The sequence below is a fragment of the Lathyrus oleraceus genome, chromosome 6 (assembly GCF_024323335.1).
Source record: "Lathyrus oleraceus cultivar Zhongwan6 chromosome 6, CAAS_Psat_ZW6_1.0, whole genome shotgun sequence".
NCBI lineage: Eukaryota > Viridiplantae > Streptophyta > Magnoliopsida > Fabales > Fabaceae > Lathyrus > Lathyrus oleraceus.
In genome coordinates, this window is record NC_066584.1 from 13,592,768 (window position 1) to 13,612,376 (window position 19,609).

Below are 19,609 nucleotides of genomic sequence, written 5' to 3' on the forward strand. Positions count from 1 at the left end.
CAGTCCATCATTGCGAGCGTGCGATCGCGTTTCGCTTTGAAGTCGTATTCCCATAAATCGAGGTGCGACAAGCTTTATCGGTGATCTCGCTTGATAAGTTCATGCTTTCTGTTAATTTATATTTTGGTAATCATGATGTAGTTCTGACACACTTTGCCTCTTCGTAGATGACTCGTTAACTTTTGATCCCCATAATTTCCACTCGATGAATGTTGTATGCCTGCATAGTAGCTTACAAATTCATAGAAGCCATCTATATGAAAATTTCCTTGCAAATGCACATAGATAACCATGAAAATATATGCCAACATCCTTTTCTAGACTTTCGTTTTTGCCCTGGGTGCACTTATAAACAACGCTTCATTTATTTGGTGTTGCATACACTTTACTATTATCATTGTCGACACAGTAAGATCACCGTCGTCGCTTTGGAGGCAGGGTTATAACCAAGAGAGACACGCTTCTTCTTCTAAAATGAACTTAGTCATTCGCAAAAAGATGCGTTTGAGTGTTGATCTGAGGCGACAAATGCGAGTTGACTTGGAAGGATAAAATATGTCACCTCGACAACCACAACAAAACTTGATAAAAATAGCTTTCATAAATCTCCCTCGAAGAAAGATTGCCTCAACTTTTAACATGGTTGGGATAATGGACGATTCCTTCGATGCTGCTGATGGCAAGATCAAGACACAAACTATCATTAAGTACGACGAGAGGGGTATTGGAAGACGTCATTACTCCTTGTGTTCGGATGGCCAGTATGTCAATGATGTAGGTGATTTTCTGAAGTTAGAAAGCTTGTTCAGTTTTCGTTCATGAATGCGGTAGTGGAACGGATTTTGACAAGACAGAGTGGAACAAAGATAAATGGTCAGTGTTAGGAAAAGAAACAAAAACAACACAAATAATACCATTAAAAATGAAAGGAAAAACTATTATATCCCCAAAGTGAGAATAGATCACGAAAATCCACCAAAACTTATCGTTTTCTCCTCGGTCATGAGATTGAACTTAAGACCAGGTTAATATGATGAAATTATGTTGTCATCATAGAAATATACATGGTTATGGATATAAACATTGGGTTAACGGTGATTGAAGGTGTGGCTTGGGATAACTTTACCGAGGCTCCACGGTGGGCGCCAAATGTTCATGCTAAACATTATTTGAATAAATCCCCATGACGCCGATCAAGTGGGATTATAATCGTCTTGTCTAGCAGGAGGTAAGTTAGGAAGGGATCAATGGCCACCACTGTTGGTAATCCAAGGTGTTCAAGTGTTTTCCTATTTTTTGTGTTATTTATCGATCAAGTCCCCTGAGTATTTGGTCTCAATGACCTATTTATTTGCAACCCTTTCGCCTCCTTTGATACTAAACAGGCGCGACTTCAATAGATTTTTTTAACCATTAATCATTCGTAATCGGCTCATCATTAACCGTTCTATAATGGATTCATCCATTCGAATTCCGTAATGACTCCAACTTGGATGGTCCTTTCAGAGCCCGGTAAATTGAGTCTGGGATGTGCATGGAACTTGCTACCCAACTTCATAATAATTCCCCGGCCTCATAAAATTTTGGGGATGTACACAACCTTTATTTAACATGCTTATTTTCCTTATGCCCCTCAGTCGTAGCTTGGACACTATTGTTCTTGCTCGCGCTTTCTGCTTTGAAGGAAACCTTTTGTTAATTTGGTTCCTTCTCCACTGAGTGCGCGTCATGGGGTTCTTCCCCCATGGAGTTTTTAGAAATATAAGAATATATCTTAGAAGTTTGGGAACTTTCGAGGTAGGAGGATCCTCCGCCTACTTCTATCTGTTTCCATTTTCCTTTTTCAGCAGATGACCTCCCTACAGGTCCAGAATACTCCTTGATAGGAACATTAGCAGGTGGGACCTAAGTCTTAGGCCTGTAAGTACTTTGAGGGACTCCCCTTTTATTAAAAAAATTATTCATGTTGGTCTTGTCAACCAACTTTCTTTAATAGATAAGGGTTGGTCTTTTCCAACTCTTTCGTTGTTTCTTTATTAAAGAAGGCACTGCAGCGTGGACATAACATAACCTCAAAATCCTTGAGGTTACATCTGTTCAAAAAATTGATTAGTTCCTCCTCAGCCTTGGGAAAAACTACTTGCATCTGCTCTTCATAGCCAGATTCAGCCCCTTTTGTGCTATCAATTATGTCGACCATGAACACATCTACAGGCTCGACGAAAAAAGCCTCTTCGACTTTAGGATCAGATTCACCCTATGGTCGAGATTTTTGCTTCTCAGTGTAGCGGTGTATTCATTACTATATGATCTATTGATTAAATCATAAGCAAAGTATACAAAAACATAGAGTCGCCACCGCACTTTTATTTATCCAAAGGACTGGTTAAAAAGCGAACAAAAGCCTAAGAAGTTTTACTCGTAGAAAACTAATGAAAAGATCAGAGATCGGGGTAAGGGGTAAATTACGCAATGGGAAGGTGTTAGGCACCCACTACGTCCTAGGTACTCCTAGGGAGCCCTTTTCACACTTGTTGTTTGAAAATTATTATTTGTTATTGACATAAGTAATGTGCAAACATGATTGGGATGATGAGGAAAGAATGTACAAATTAATTATTTTTGTGTTCGAACGGATGAACCCGTTGCCTACGTACCTTCCATCAAAGGTAAGGATCAAAATGCCGTAGTTCGGCTAAAAACTTCCAAAAGTTAGTGGATTCAATTTTAAAACACAAGAGCACTAAGGCTTTTCATTACCAATGGGAGAAAACTCGACCTGAATCAACAATCCACCATGCGAGGACGGCTTCAACATACTAGTGAGGGGTTAACCCTATAATAAGTATGGAAGGCTTACAATCAACTCACTAAGGATAGGAAAGAATTACATCAACCACTATGGTAATTGAAACCTACGGCTAATGCATAGAAAACTTAACAAACATGGACAAAGCCACAAAACATTTGAATGGGTAAAGTTAATTGATTTGGATTATTTACAAAATATGGTCAAGGTATGATTAAAGTCAATTCACAATGAGTATTTACAAAAATGAAGTTTGAAAAATCAAGGACTTAAGGTCCAGGTTTCTAATTTGGAAAAGAAGGTGAGAACGTTTGCACAAGACTTATCTCAAATTTTAAAACATGTGTGAAAAGATTAGGACATAATGGATGAATGATGGATATGGAATGTAAAACTTCTCAGAAGGTTCACCTCTTGAAATCATATAGAAGATGATTCAGGTGTGTCCTTTGGAATAGGCAACCAATGAGCAATGATATGTACATGGTAACAGATGAAAGTAAATAAAAGCGGATACCGAATGCCACTCGATGGTCTTATATCAGTCTCCTAAAACAAACAAGGATATCAGAAGCCACTCTATGGTCTTACACTAATCTCCATCAAGATGAAACAAAAACAAAATGTGGAATGTCAACTGCCAATCTATCTGGACTTATGCTAACTCCACATATGATCATAGGAAAACCAATGCCAAATTACAGGGACTTACAATGGATCCTCACATACAAGAACAATGCTCAATCAAAGAGCAAAAAGGATATGAGTGACCAATGAAGGTCTTACACTCTATCCCTTCCATGTCATAGGAACACTAGCCAATATATGGACTTACAGTTGTCCTCAATGGGTAAACAACAATGTCACAAGGACAAAAGAAATGAACATGCACTAATGGCAAATAAGGATGATGAATGCACAATGGCAAACTCAAGTAATCATGTATAAATGAATCAAATAATCAATCAAACAAGTTCAAGTAGCACACTCTATAACCACACAATTTGGGCTCAATCAAAGGGTTTGACTTAAAAAGTCCACTGGAATAGGTGAAAGGCGCTCTTAACCTTGCCATTGAGGGGCTAAGGTGAAGCAGATGAAAGGATATGAGGGGTGTGCCTCATCACTCTTATCCCTGGTCAGGGAGAGTATTGAATATCAGAAGGTGTGGGAGTTCAGAAAGATGGAACTCTCTCCACAAATTAGACTCGATAGATCTTGGGTTTGGATCTCAATGCTACAACCATGTAATGGGGGCAAGGAGAAGACTCACAGAATAGTGGGAGATAGGCTACATATCTCTTATATCCACCAATTGCCTCAAATGAGGACTTTTCCTGCTTGGGACAAACATAAACAATCACAAACATCGCCTCTTAAGGAGGACTTCAGACAGTTGCCTAGCTAAATAACGAGCCAGGTCTTCCAGACTACATGAAGAAGAAGGTGCTATACCTCAATGCAAATGCTAATCAAGCAAAGCAATGCAAAGTTCTCAAGGAACTATAAGCAACTATGTACCTGAAATCAATCAAATATCATCAGTATACAATTCAAAGTCAAACAGACAAGGTAATAAACCAATAGTCAACACAATCAAGCATGTGCAAAGCACAAGGCTCAAAGCTCAAATGAGCTAGGCATCCTACAAAACAAACACATTAATTCACAATGGTCAAGTGAAACAACTCAAATATGAATCAACCTCCTTAAGGCATTAGCTTTTTAACCTGAAAAGTCAAAGTCAAGCTCAAACATAAGTAACAAGACCACTAGGACAAGCCTAGGGTCCAAAGGAGGGAAAAATCTTAAAACAGCAAGTAAATCATGATCAACATCAAGATAATTCAATTACAAAGAGCATCCAATTGGTCTCATATCAAAACTATGCACTAATTTCATTTTATGCACAATGTAAGTCAAAGTAAACAAGTATGGATCACATATGAACAACCAGAATGATCACACTCAAACAAATATCAAAACAGCTCAATAAATCTCACAAAAATTCAAGTCTAAACAGAAGACATTCAATGAGCTACATATCAATTTTCATGCAATTTGGACAAAAGGAGCTATGGAAATTAAATCAACATGTCAAGGCATGCAAAAACACAACCAAATTATGTCACAAATCACATGTCAACTTCAATAAATTGTAAAACAGTGGTATCAAATGGGAAATGTATGGGATCAAAGCCAAATGGAAGCTATATATGTTAGGAACCACTCCACCAAATTTCACATTTATAGGATAAGGGATGAGGATTTAGCAACATATGTAAAATTGTTACACAAGTGAAACCCTAAAATTGCTAAACAACAATCAAAAATCCAAATCAATTAGAAAATGGATCAATTAAATCCACAAAAATTCATGTTGAAAGTTAACATATAAAAGGTATCTCATGCAAAAAATCAGGGCCATAGGCCTAAGGGAAGCATGGAAAATTAATTCGTGAACATTGCATATCATAGTGTGACACAAATTGTCACACTCAAATTAATTAAATCATATCTACTAATCCAGAGGTCCAAAAATTACAAATTATATGTCAAAAATTCCAGGAATGAGTCAAGAGTCAACATATGAAATTTCAATTAATTTGGATAAGGCATGATTATTTGGTGATCAAAATGGTGAAACATACAATTATTGCACACATGATAAAGATCAATATATAATTCTAAAATTCTACCAGGCACAACCTAAGTTTCTATGCCTAAAAAATTCTAGAGAAAAAATGGGATCCAACAAAAAAACTCCCACCTAATTTGGATTAATATTGGATTTTATGTGAATTTTTAAAGATTTGTAAAATTATTGAATAATTATTTAATTTGTTAAATGAATTAATGAATTAATTATACAGTGGGTGGCATTTCCGTAAATCTATGAGCCAAGCCAAAAACGGCACTGTAGCGTCACTTTTTCCAGAATTTTACGTTCTTCGCATGCGGTTCATGTTCTGATGAATTCCAAGCCTCTTTTTCTTGAGATCTTGATTCCAAATGATATCACAACTTAAATGAACTCTTTATGAATGATCATGGTGTCCAAATTCTTCAAGAATGGCCACCATCAATTGCTCAATGCCTGATTTAACTGCTTTGACCCAGCTAGCTTCATCTACAAGCAACATGGTTAGATGACAATATTTTTGTACTTTTGGTTAGTAAACATATGAAAAGCAATGATATACAAATGCAATACATGCTTGGTGATCAAGAATCACACTCACAAGGTAACCCATCCACTATGAGGGAAGCTAGGGTATGCAATGATCCTTGAGGCCATGATATGATATGATATGGGCCATGAGGGATCTTAGGGCCAAAATTGGGGTCTTACACTCAGCAAACTTAATATTTTTGTCCTTCAACTCATTTTGAACCAGATCCCTGAAAAGCACAAATTGTGAGGTTTTATGCCCAAGAAAATTGTGAAATTTACAAGAACCGTTTTTCTTTCTCTATTCAAACGACGGTGTTTTCAACCCTTTAGGGATTCATATTTGGCCATCAGAAACCAAAAGATCAAAAAAATTGTCACATTTGGTTACATCAAATGTATAAGTTTTTGTGACAAATTTCTCAATTATTTTGTTAAATGGGATTTTTCCTATTTGAAGGTTTTAGTCATTTACATACATAGGGAGGTCTTAGCTTTAGTCCTGCCACATTGACCTCATTCTCTTCGACAAAGTCACTATCTGTATCAGATAAGTTTTGTATTTCATCTATCTCGACTTAAGCTACTTTATCCTTTTTATGGTCCTTACTTAACCTGGCATTTTCGGCCTTCAAGTGTTCGACCTGTCGAACCCTATCTGCTAGTTGGGCCAAATCCCTTAGATATCGAGTGTCTAACTTCTTCCTAATGGAATAGTATAAACCACTTGTGGTCATTTGAACCAACTCATGTTTAGGGACTTGTATAAGACACATTACCTGGTTCAAGTAGTCATCAATCGACTCAGGTATTTTACGGCAAACGCTGGCCAGTTCCTTAAGGCTATTTTTCACTAGCCCGTGTAGAATTGTTCATTAAAACACTCTCTCTAGTTGACTCCAACTATGTATGGAATGAGGATGGAGTATGGTGAACCATATGAAGGCATTTTTTGTCAGAGAATTTGGAAAGTATTTCATCTTCAAGTTCTCATTATTAGCTATATCCCTTGCCTCAGTCTAATATCTAGCAACATGCTCGACTGTGGACTCATTGGTCTCACCAGAAAACTTGGTGAATTTGGGGTCTTCCCCCCCCCCCCCCCCTCTGGGGAGTTCGGTCTATCAAACTTATTTTGATAGAGAAGACACATAATTAGGCATATGAAGGCCAATGTTAATTCCATTATAGGCCAAAATCTATTTGACCACGTTAGTTATATTATCCCCCCCCCCCCCCAAGTTTTTTTGTTGGACATTCCTAAGTACTTGGTCGATGTCATGGTCTCTTGGCACCATAATTATTTCAGGGCCATTCTGGGCTTGTTCCTTTTCGCCTATCCTAGGTGGAGGTTGTTTTACGAGAACTTAGTTAATAGGTGGTGGCATAACTAGCGCTAGAGACGCCCCAAAAAGTCGCCAATTTTACCCATATGATGGGCTAACTGCTGGTAACTTTGGGTGGTGTTCTGAATTAGGGGATGAAACACCGTCCCTATTTTTTATGTTAACATGTTCACCATCTCATGGTTACTTTCATCTATTTGTTGCCTCATGGTCGCTAGAGAATCAATAATTAAGGCTGACATTATAAGAGGACCATATTGGACCCTCCCTTGTGGTTGTGCCATCCGACCAGAGTTGCTTATGGCAGATCCTGATGCTAGATTTGGATTCAGGGGTGACGATATCGTTGCAGCATTATCCGCAAACATTGAAGCATGACTTTGTAACCCCACTATCATGGAAGTTATCATGCCTAATAGGTAATCCCTAGTAACTAATGGTAAAGTGAAACTTGGGACATATGGGAGATTAGGATCCCCCACAACTTTCGAAGTAGGTCTGAGAGAGGCCAGTACGCTTGTTGCCAATGATAAAGTAACTACCACCCCTGGCATCGATGTCGAAGTTACCGTCGGAGGTAGGATTGGGCATGTGACTCTGACAGGGTTTGTTGTTCCTATTGTACCAACTGTTATAGTGACTATTTTTTAGGGTCTGGAGCATCATTTCAGGCACGAGAAGTGCTTTTTGGATTAACCATTTCTGCTAAGATCGTACCACTCCTCAAACGCATATGATCCCAGATATTGAAAACATTTCAACAATGGAACTAAGTCAATAATACGAACGATTCTTGTAAAAGAAAAGTATTTTTTTGCACAAAACATGTCCCATTGAGTGTGCCAATTTGTTTGCATGTGTTTTTAGCGAACAATCACGAGTTTGAAAGTCTTTGAGATTAACTCGAAAAATATCGGGAGTAACTTTATGCAAACACGTTTACAAGAAAATATGTGTATGATGCGACTATGAATGTATGTGTGCAGACAGTGTAAAAGTGAATTTTAAAGATAATGAAACTTGAATTAAAGTAAAACAAGTTTGAAATAAACAACATTAAATAAATGCAGTAAATGACAAAGGAAAAGATGTTTCAATTAAAGAAACATATAAAAATACTATAAAAGGCACACAGACTCACATATCACTCACAAACTGTTTCGAACTTTGGCTTGAGTATTCTAGTTCTATAAAAAAATATATGAAATTTGTGGCCTTGATTACAACATATGAGCCTGATATATATATTAAACTAAAAATAATTGTTTCGACAGTTTATTCTTAAAGAATCAACACGTCTTCAAATACATGCAACTCATCTTCTGATGCACTGCCACATCGTCAGTACTCTAAAAATGCTTAACACAATTATCACACGTTCTAACTACTCTTAGCAACTAGTCACTTCCCACTCGTCGAAGGTAGTTGGTAATAGCGCTAAGTCACTTCTATCTTTGGTTTCCTCATATTTCTAAGTCTTTGGAGCTTGTCGAAAGTCTCATTCTCGACATGGTGTCGAGTACTTGTTCATATCTGTTCCTGAGACTCATCCAAACCATATCTCAAGATCTGTTCTTGAGATTCTTCAAAACCACAACTCAAGATGTCGGTCGAGAAGCCCTATTCGACGTGCCACTGTTGTCGACTTCTTCCAATCAATACTAACACTTAGAATTTCATTAATGCAACATTCATTTGACTTTTTCTACTAAGTAAAAATCACAGGTTAATAGAGAGAACACGTGGTGACACGACTTTTGAGATCATGGAAAGAAGCCACATGAACAATGATTGATCTTGCACGATCCAAGCTTCATAGTTTATAGAGACGATATTTTCCAATCGATCTTTATCCATTTTGAACATTGGTGAAATATGTGGATTAACTACCACTTATTAGAGTTTATATGACATGATTACTCCTTCAACTTGTTGATTCTAAAGCAAGAAATTATTTTCTTGCAGCTTGATTGAGAGTTTCAGAGCAAATGTGTTTGATGGTCCTGAATACTCCATTTAAGACGTTATAACTTGTGATGAATTTGATATTGGTTGTGTGTTAAGGAGTGAAGATTCATGATCCGTCATTGATGCTTCCTTGAAGTTGATTGCAAACGTCACACCAAAACTGTACTAGCACCAAAATTGAAGCTTCGATCTTTACCTATGGTGAAGTGAATGAACACAAATATGTTGACATTAACGACAATGTAGTTGAGATAAGGTCTCTTCATAAGTTGATACCATATTAGATGAAGATTCATACATGTATGTATGAAAAAGATGAATCTCGTGATGAAGGAGAGATAGCATGATCTTGATGCATTGTACTTCATTATTGTTATGTTTACCAGAGAGTACTTAGTATATATAATAACATTGGTAGTTACTCTACTAACTAACTTTCTTAACATTATAACCTGTAGTTAGTATAACTAACTAAAAAATTTATGCCACATTATTCTAACCAATGATGCTAGTGTTAACTAATTTACAATTTCAACAACAAAAACTATTAATAAAAAAAATCCAAAACTATATTTATACACAATGTCCGAGTGGAAGTGTTTGATATTACATCAAAATAAAGTTTCTGGTCCAAAAATACAGGCTCTAATTTTCAGTTATTTTCAGCATTACAAATTACTATAGTGTAGAATCACCAAACTCATGTGGTGATTGATATACAGAAAGAAAATAATGGTATACTTGAATAATCAAGATTTGAAATTATAACTAACATTACATATAATGGTGACACGAGAGTATACAACCCCAACAAGAAAACTCTCCCATGTGAAATGAATGATATGTTCCTCTTTTTCGTATTACTCCATTAACTACCTTGTATCAAATCATCAAAACACAGCTCAAACGCATCATAAATATGAATATGATTTTAGAATTTTAAATTCATAGGATATAGATATAGTATTGTTATTTTTAAGAGTCGGTCCCTAAAAATGTTGAAAAAGAAAAGTCGTTGAGTGAATTGCATTGTTAGTTAGTTGATAGTACTAGCGTGCCGGCTGCTGTGGCAACGAGATCCTTATCTGTGACCGCATTCATTTCACTTCTCTCAGACTCCTTTAAATTATATAAAAAACAAAAATCAGAACCTTTCTTTCCTTTGTACTTTACTGAAATTGTTGAGAATTTTGACTAGAAACTTCTCTTGGAATTTAGAACTAGTCTTCCTTCTTATTTCACTCGCTTAATCTCAACTTGTAGTACTAGTAGAACTCTCTTAGTCACTTCTCCACTTTTCTCAATGTCAGTGCCATATGGCTTTTTTTCCCAAAAAAAAATCTTGAATCATGTTTGTTACATGTTACTTCCTCTATACTCTTTTATTTGTTTTATTACATACAACTTCTAGTTGTTACTATTATAAACAAAAATAAAATTTATTAAACAAATAAATTATAATTGATTTATAAAAAGATTAAGTACATAATTATTCAATTAATTTTATAGAAATAATTTATAACTATTATTTATGTCAATCTCGAATCTGCACTCTCACTTATAAGATATTATCTATTTTAAATAAAATCGATCATCAACTCGATTAAATTATAAAATAATTAGATTATTAATCAGATCAATAAATTATATGTTAGACCAGTAATTTAATTTATATAAATTAAAAATATAAATTTTTTAAAACATACAAAATTTAGCATAAATTTCTTATTTAAAATTATAAAAAAAATTATTTAAATAAATCGAATAACAATTTTAAATAATATTCTAACTTTCAAATGTAACAAGTTTTAAATATTTTTAGAAATTAATATATCACAATTATAAAATACAGTAAATTATAAAAATTGTCGACAAAAACATAAATTTAAATAAATTATAATAATATAATATAATATTTTCAAAAAAAAAATTAAATACGAGAAACGAGGTTTCTTTTTTTAATTTTTAATTTTTTTTAATTTCTCACACAAAATGATTTTGTTTTGACGAATTTAAAGAATAAACCTATAAAATTCAACCATACGATTAAAAAAATCTACCCGATCATTGATTTGATGATGATCATTAGGTCATATCGATTTTTACATAATCAATTATAATAACAATTTTATGATCTTATCTAACAACTCTACTCTCCGACTTTCGATCTAATCGGTCCAATTAATAAATTTGAGTCGAATTTTAAAGCACTAATTTTATGTGTGAGTCTAATTAAATTGAGGAATATAAATATCATATATAAACTATTTTTAATTTGGATTCTCAAATATTACCCTCAATTAAATTAAGTGACATTTTGATCGTATTTAAGTTACTAAATATTATTAATTCTATCTAGAAATCATAATATTATTATTTAAAAAAACGTCTTATTAAATTGTGAATTGTTACTCTCGTGTATATAAACTATTTTTAATCTTAAATTTTAAATAATCTCAAATTATTATAATCAACTCTAAAGAATTACACTAATGAGCAGAATAGTAAGAAGAAAAAAACTTGAGTCCGAGTGTTACACTTTAATTGACCGACTTGCCAACCAAGAAACTCTCCACAACTATAAAACGTGCTCCACTATAATATCCACCTGTATTATTCAGATTCTATTATTATAAATAAATAAATAAATAAATATTCATATATTAGCTTGCCCACCGCGCTTACTTGCTCACCACTTGTCACGCAACTTCCCCTCCAATTTTCACCTCCTTATAAAACCTCTTCACACACAATCACTTTTCACTCAAACAATTTCAATACCTATCTCTTTCTCTTTTTCAATATAACAACATGGCTCTAGAAGCACTTAACTCACCCACCACTACTACTACCCCAAAATTCACCTTCAATCAACCATCTCTTCATCACTCTGAACCATGGACCAAACGAAAACGTTCTAAGCGTTCACGTTCATGCACTGAAGACGAATATCTCGCTCTCTGTCTCATCATGCTAGCTCGCGGAACCACCACCTCCAACAACCGCCTCAGTTTCAAACCATCACCGACAACAACAACAACAATCGCTGACAAGCTGAGCTACAAATGTTCTGTTTGCAACAAAGAGTTCTCTTCTTATCAAGCACTTGGTGGACATAAAGCCAGTCACCGGAAAAACTCCACCGGCGGTGGTGATGACCATTCAACTACATCAAGTTCTGCTAACGCCGCCGTTGTAAGCGGTGGCGGTGTTAGATCTCATGAATGTTCGATTTGTCATAAGTCGTTTCCTACAGGACAGGCTTTGGGTGGACACAAACGTTGTCACTACGAAGGCGGTATTGGCGGTGCTGCGGCGGTAACTAACTCAGAAGGTGTGGGGTCCACACATACTGCTAGTCATAGTCAAAGTCACCGCGATTTCGATCTGAACATCCCGGCTTTTCCGGAGTTTGGTGATAATAAGGTCGGAGAAGACGAGGTTGAAAGTCCTCACCCTGTGATGATGATGATGATGAAGAAGAAGCCTCGTGTTTTCATGGTGCCCAAGATTGAAATTCCTAATCACCAATGAATCATTAGTTTAAATATTTGAGATTTAGATTTAGTATAAGATTAATTAGTTGGCATGTTTTGTTTAATTATTTGAAAAAATTTGTGCATAGTAGTTTGGGTTGGGGGAATTTTTTTTCTTGGTTCTGTTTTTTCTTATTTGAGATTGTACTTTACTTTTGAGTTTCATGGTGGCAATTCAATTTATTTATTGAGTATTTCTTAACTTCGTGAAAATATATGATTACTGGTTTGAGTGGTTAGTGTGTAGAATGACATGAAAATGTGGAGCAGAGTCGCGTGATTTGGTTGGAGTGTTTCTGTTTGATCATGGTTCTGTTTCTGCGTGTTGCGGTTTTTTACCGTTGCAATATTGCACAGTTGTACTTCACCTTTTTTGTTAGTACGACACTTCTACTTCACTTCACTCATTTAAAAGCTATATAAACATATACAAAATTATAAACTAAATTAAGTCACTTAAGTAGGATTTTTTACCTAATTAACCCACTTTTTCGAATAAATTCCCAAAATAATCCACTTTTCAAAAAAAATTCCAATATACCCCACTTTTAGAGGGAGGCGCCAATTGGATTGGCGCCCCCTCTTAAAAATTGCAAGGAGGCGCCAATTGAATTGGCTAGGGCACCTGCCCTAGCCAATCCAATTGGCGCCTGGCGCCTCCCTTAAAAAAGCCTCAAATGTTTTCAAGACAATGAATTTGGATATAAAGTTTGCATCATTTGGATTTTTTTTGAGAAAGTTATGGGCAGTTGAAGTTGGACTTCTGAGTTTTTTAACTGTTATCTGACCGATAATGTTTTGTATTATTGCATGTGTTTCTTTTAGGAATATGAATTTTTGTCCAACATAACATTTGAAGTAGACATCTTAAATTTTCCAATGCACTTGGCTCCACCTCAAAATAATTAAAAATGAGTGAGTTAGGTCCCTGCGAACTTGACCCAAAATTAGGGTTTCTGTCAAAACAAGTGTATGTGAATTTTGCCAAAAGGGACCAACTTCAAGCCCTTTAGTTTGAATGATAAAAGCCTCAAATGACAAAACCTTCAACATAAAAGTTGTAGATCTTTTCAAGATAATGAATTTGGACTAAAGTTTTGCATCATTTGCAATTTTTATGAGAAAGGTATGGGCACCTGAACTTGGACTCTTTGACATTTTATCTGTTATCTGACCTATAATGTTTTGTATTATTGCATGTGTTTGTGTTAGAGTTATGAATTTTTGTCCAACATAACAAGTGAAGTAGACATCTTAAATTTTCCAATGCACTTGGTCCCACCTCAAAATAATTAAAATTGAGTGAGGTAGGTCCTTGCGAACTTGACCCAAAATTAGGGTTTCTGTCAAAATATGTGTATGTGAATTTTGCCAAAAGGGACCAAATTCAAGCCCTTCAACATAACAATAACAAGTCCTTGAATTAGGGTTTCTGACCTATAAATTTTTGTATTATGATATGTGTTTATTTTAGAATTATGAAAGAAACCTAATGTTTGGAGTTTACACAAAGATAAATTTGACATAATACGAATTGATATTAATAAAATTTGGATTTTACACAAAGAATCCTAATGGTGATGACCGGGATCACCTAACCGACCTCCGGTCCCACATCCCCTAGCTACCCTAACCCTTGGCCCTAACCCACGTTGACGATTCTGCACCGGTGTTTGTTCATATGATGGTCCAGGAGCGTCATTACCTCCTACAGGAGAAGATCCGTTGAGGTATTCAGCCAACTCAGCATAGTCTTCAGTATTCAATGATGGTGTACCGGCGTAGCTGAGCTCATGACCCATGCCAGAGAAGTTGGGGTGTGGTTGACTCATGGATGGGCGACCAGGACGGTTGAAGGGGGACATGGGTGACAATGATGGGTCTAGGAAAGGTTGGAAAGGTTGTTGGGGTGTTTGGAAGAGATATGGTTGTGGGATGTTTTGGTATTGTGATGTTTGGGGTTCTTGGCTACGGTAGGTGATGGGGCGGTTAGTGTTTTGGGTAGGGCGACTTTGGTAGGGTGATGGTGTGGGTGCGAAGCGATGTTTGGTCGAAGGTTGATGGTCCATTTGTTGGTGGTGGTATGGGGGATGTTCTTGGTTTTGGGGTTGGGTGAATGACATGTTTTGGTTGTATGTTTGTGTGTTTGTGGAACGGAAAGTTTGTCGGATAGGTGGTTGTGAGTAACCGGGCTGAGAATGTTGTTGGGGGTTAGATGTTGATCCTTCTTCTGTGTAACTTGTCTGGCGTGGGTCGTAGAGGTACATATCATCGACGATGAATTGAAATCCAACTGATCTATACCAAGCCATATAAGTACGACTTGGTTTTACCTCATTTGGCATGACTGCGTCAGTTAAGACATGGTCATGACGGTGCTTCCACTTGCGACACTCTGATCTTGCGAAGGTTTGCCAAGGGTTGTAGTTCCATTGGTCGTTCACTTTATGCATATGCCATTCTCCTAGGCTAGCTGGGGGATCTGGGATATTCTGGACCATACCAAACTGCAGCTTCACACGATCGGTGTTGTGCAGCTCCACTATTGTGAACCGTATTATCGGTGTGCATGTTGTCCATACGGCTGCGTCTTCAGGGTTGATCTGATGCTCATGATCCATATTAAGGTATGGACGCCAAATGAACTGAAATGTTAAAGACGATAGGATTTAAATGAATGTAGAAAAAGTCAACATAATATGAAGAAATAATGAAATTATTTTGCTTACGTCTGCCGGTCGAAGGTGATCCAACAGGTTGCGATATTGAGTAATACAGTGTCTCAGACATCTGCTGTAATTCATACCGCGTGCCGACCATCTACACCAAAAAGTTAAAATAAATTAGTTATGGGTAATAAACTGTAACGAAGGAAGTAAAGATATAGCAATTTAAACAACTTACTTTTTTGCATATGGAAAAGTGAAGGGGTTGTTATTGACCGGTGCTAGAGACGGTAGTCTTGACCATCCCCATGCTTGTAGCAAAACAGCACATCCAGAAAATGTAGAAGTATCTTTGTGGGAGTTTTTGCACAAAGAACTATAGAGATAGGCTAGACATGCGGATCCCCAACTATAACTACCTATTCTATCTATATGTCTAAGTAAAGGTAAGTACATAATATGCATGCTAGAACCACTACCTTCGGGAAATAAAAAGGATCCTAGTAACAACATAATGTAACACCTAGTTTTGATGATTCGAGCATCTTCGGTAGAATGCTCATCTAAATAAAAACTATTATAATATGACTTTAGGCGTGAAAGTAGTATACCTTGTCCCCTAGAATTATCATCTAACAAATCAGTGTTTAAAAGCTCCATGCAAATTGAATTTGCATAGTTGGTCTTACCATTAACAGCTTTGCCTTCAATTTGTAGTCCTAAAAGCATGTAGACGTCTTCTAACGTCACGATACACTCACCGGTTGGAAACCAAAATGTGTGTGTCTCTGGCCTCCATCTTTCGCATAAGGCTAGAATGAACTTGTTATCTATAGACCAAGACATAATTTTGCTAAGGTGACCAAAACCGGCGAGTTCAACATAAGGTTGAATCATCGGGTCCATTGGGACAAATTCGTGGACTCGAGTTCGAAACCTTGAGACATCCTATAATAGAAATAATGTAACACTTGACTAAGTCGGTATTTCAAAATAAAATGGGGTTGGTGGAGATGAAACATAAAAAAGAAGTATAAGAAAAAACTTACGTATGTCGCGATGTTTGCAACTGTTCCTCTGTGTGCTTCGCCCATTGTGAGTAAAGACATATTGTTGGGGAGTTGGTGTAGATGAAAATGGAAGATTTTGTTGAAGATGAAATTGTAAAAGAAGTAATGTAGATGAAGTAGTGAGAAATGTAGATGAAGTAGTGAGAATGTTGGTGTGGAAGAATTGTTGAAGGAGTGGATCAATTTATAGGCAAATGGAGGAGTGCATGAAAAATTGTGTTTGCATGGTGTCTCCACCTCATTTGGCGACCATGTACAATATTAAGGAGGGGGCGCCATTCAAATTGGCGACACCATAGGGTACATGCATGCAAGGCTAGTTCTGAATGCTTGGTTTCAAGGACTGACTCCATGGGGGCGCCATTCAAATTGGCGACCATGTACAAGCCTTAAAGGTAGGCGCCAAACCAATTGGCGCCACCTTCTGCATGTCTGACACGTGGCATTGTTGTCTCCTGCATGCTGAACAAATCACTTATGGATGGCTTGCATGATTGACACATCATCTCTGACCATCTTAGGTGTCCGACACGTGTCTGTCTTATCTCCTGTATGTTGATGACTACCTTCTTGATAGCTTGCCTGGTTGACACATCAACTCACACTGTCTTGCAGGATTGACACATCATCTCAGACACGTGGCTCTCTAGTATCCTGCATGCTGAATACTCACTTCTGTCTTGCATGACAGACACATCAACTCTTGACTAGCTAGCATGCTTGACACATCAACTCACACTGTCTTGCATGACAGACACATCAACTCTTGACTAGCTAGCATGCTTGACACATCAAGTCACACTGTATTGCATGACAGACACCTCATCTCTGAAATTACTTGCATGCTTGACACGGTATCTCAGACTAGCTTCAATGTGAGACACTGATACCATCTATTTAAGTGTCTTACTATCACATTCATCTGCACTTGCAAAATACTTTTCATCTCCAAAATACTTTTCATCTTCACTCACATTCATCTGCACTTGCAAAATACTTTTCATCTCCAAAATACTTTTCATCTTCACTCACATTCATCTGCACTTGCAAAATAGTTTTCATCTCCAAAATGTCATCTTCATCATTATACAGTATCAACGTTCACTGCAACGGTGAAACTTTTGAGTCTGAGCTTCATGGTTTTTGTTTTAGAAACACTGATACCATTAGAGTCACGATGAAGAGAAATGCAACCTTTTTGCATTTCAAAAAAAGAATACAATCCTTTATAGCATCAGGTATTGTGTCAAAGATGACATATCAGAATCCTATATTTTTTGAGAATGGTCAATGCAAGTTTTTCCCCCTAAAGATACGAGACGATGAAGATGTTGAAAGCATGTTTCTTAGTCATGAACATTCAGGCATGGATTGTATCGAGTTGTACATTACTCTACAACCATGTATACCGTCTCAACAGTCTCAACTAACAGATCAGGATCCAGCTGATGGAGATGCTGCAGATGATGCACAATGGTCATATGAACTCAACCCAGAAGCAGAAGTAGAGGTCGACGTTGTTGATGAAGAAGAAGAGGAGACTGAGATACAGGTTGATCACATCCTGAATAACGACGATGAAGATGAGGCTCAACCACCACCAATACCTCCTACTCATGCCTATATTCCTCCTCAACATATGACAAATATGGATCTTCACGACGATGAAATGTCCGACAGTGTCTTCTATAATCCGTATCCGAGACCAGTAGGCGAATTAAAGGTGGGAGACATGTTTTGTACCAAAGAGGAATGTGTCTTGGCAATCAAAAAATACCACATGAACAACTTTGCTGACTTTACGGTGAAACGCACTGATTCTAGAAGGTATGTTATCGAATGTCGTAACATGCTTTGTAAGTTTTGTTTGGCTGCATCTTACAAGAAGAAAAATGACTCTTGGGAGATCGCTTCAATAGACCCACCACACAGTTGCGTCGCAACAACCTTTGAACAAGATCACCGTAAACTGAGCACAGCTTTGATATGTCGAGACATTCTGCCATTGGTAAATAAAGACCCATCAGTGAAGGTGAGCATAATTATATCCCATATCCGAACAACATATAATTATACTCCATCTTACAAGAAAGCATGGATTGCGAGGACAAAGGCTGTTGAGCAGGTTTTCGGCAACTGGGAAGACTCATTCAAGGAATTACCACGGTTTTTATGGGCACTAAAAACTTATGTCCCAGGAACTGTGGAAATTCTGGAGACAGTGCCAACAATGATGCCAGACGGAACCTGTGCTACAGGTAATAGAATATTTCACCGTCTCTTTTGGGCATTTGACCCGTGCATCAAAGGTTTCGCTTTCTGCAAACCTCTCCTGCAAATTGATGGCACTTGGTTATACAGAAAATACAAGGGTACGTTGCTCATGGCAGTTGCACAAGACGGTAACAACAATGTATTTCCCATTGCCTTTGCTCTTGTTGAAGGTGAAACGGATGCTGGATGGGGTTTCTTTCTTCGACATCTCAGAACGCATGTCGCTCCACAAGCCAATCTATGTCTGATTTCTGATAGACATGCTGCCATCGAAAGTGCCTACAACAACCATGACAACGGATGGCATGATCCTCCTTCTACACATGTCTACTGTATCAGACACATTGCACAAAACTTCATGCGTGCTATAAAAGATAAGAATCTTCGCAAGAAGGTGGTGAATGCTGGGTATGCTTTAACTCAACCGTCTTTTCAATATTATCGTGATGAGATTCGACTGTCTAATGAAGACGCGGGGAGATGGATAAATAACATCCCAGTAGAGCAGTGGACAAGAGCATTTGACGGTGGTTGTCGATGGGGCCACATGACAACAAACATTGTGGAATGCATGAACGGGGTTTTCAAAGGAATTCGAAACCTACCGATAACCGCCTTGGTAAGATCAACCTATTATAGGTTGGCTTCTATGTTCGCAACCAGAGGTGAAAGATGGAGTGCAGTGTTAATGTCCGGACAAGTATTCAGTGAATGTTGCATGAAGGTCATGAAAGAGGAGAGCATCAAAGCTACGACACACGCTGTAAC

General features: G+C 37.1%; 1 protein-coding gene across 1 annotated transcript; it reads left to right on the forward strand.

Annotated features, from left to right (window-relative positions):
- Positions 1 to 11,991: 11,991 nt before the first annotated feature.
- On the forward strand, positions 11,992 to 13,025 carry LOC127092372 (zinc finger protein ZAT10). Its single transcript, XM_051031231.1, has one exon. It carries the CDS (start codon positions 12,107 to 12,109, stop codon positions 12,827 to 12,829), a length of 723 nt encoding a protein of 240 aa, XP_050887188.1. The 5' UTR covers positions 11,992 to 12,106; the 3' UTR covers positions 12,830 to 13,025.
- The last annotated feature ends 6,584 nt before the right edge of the window (positions 13,026 to 19,609 follow it).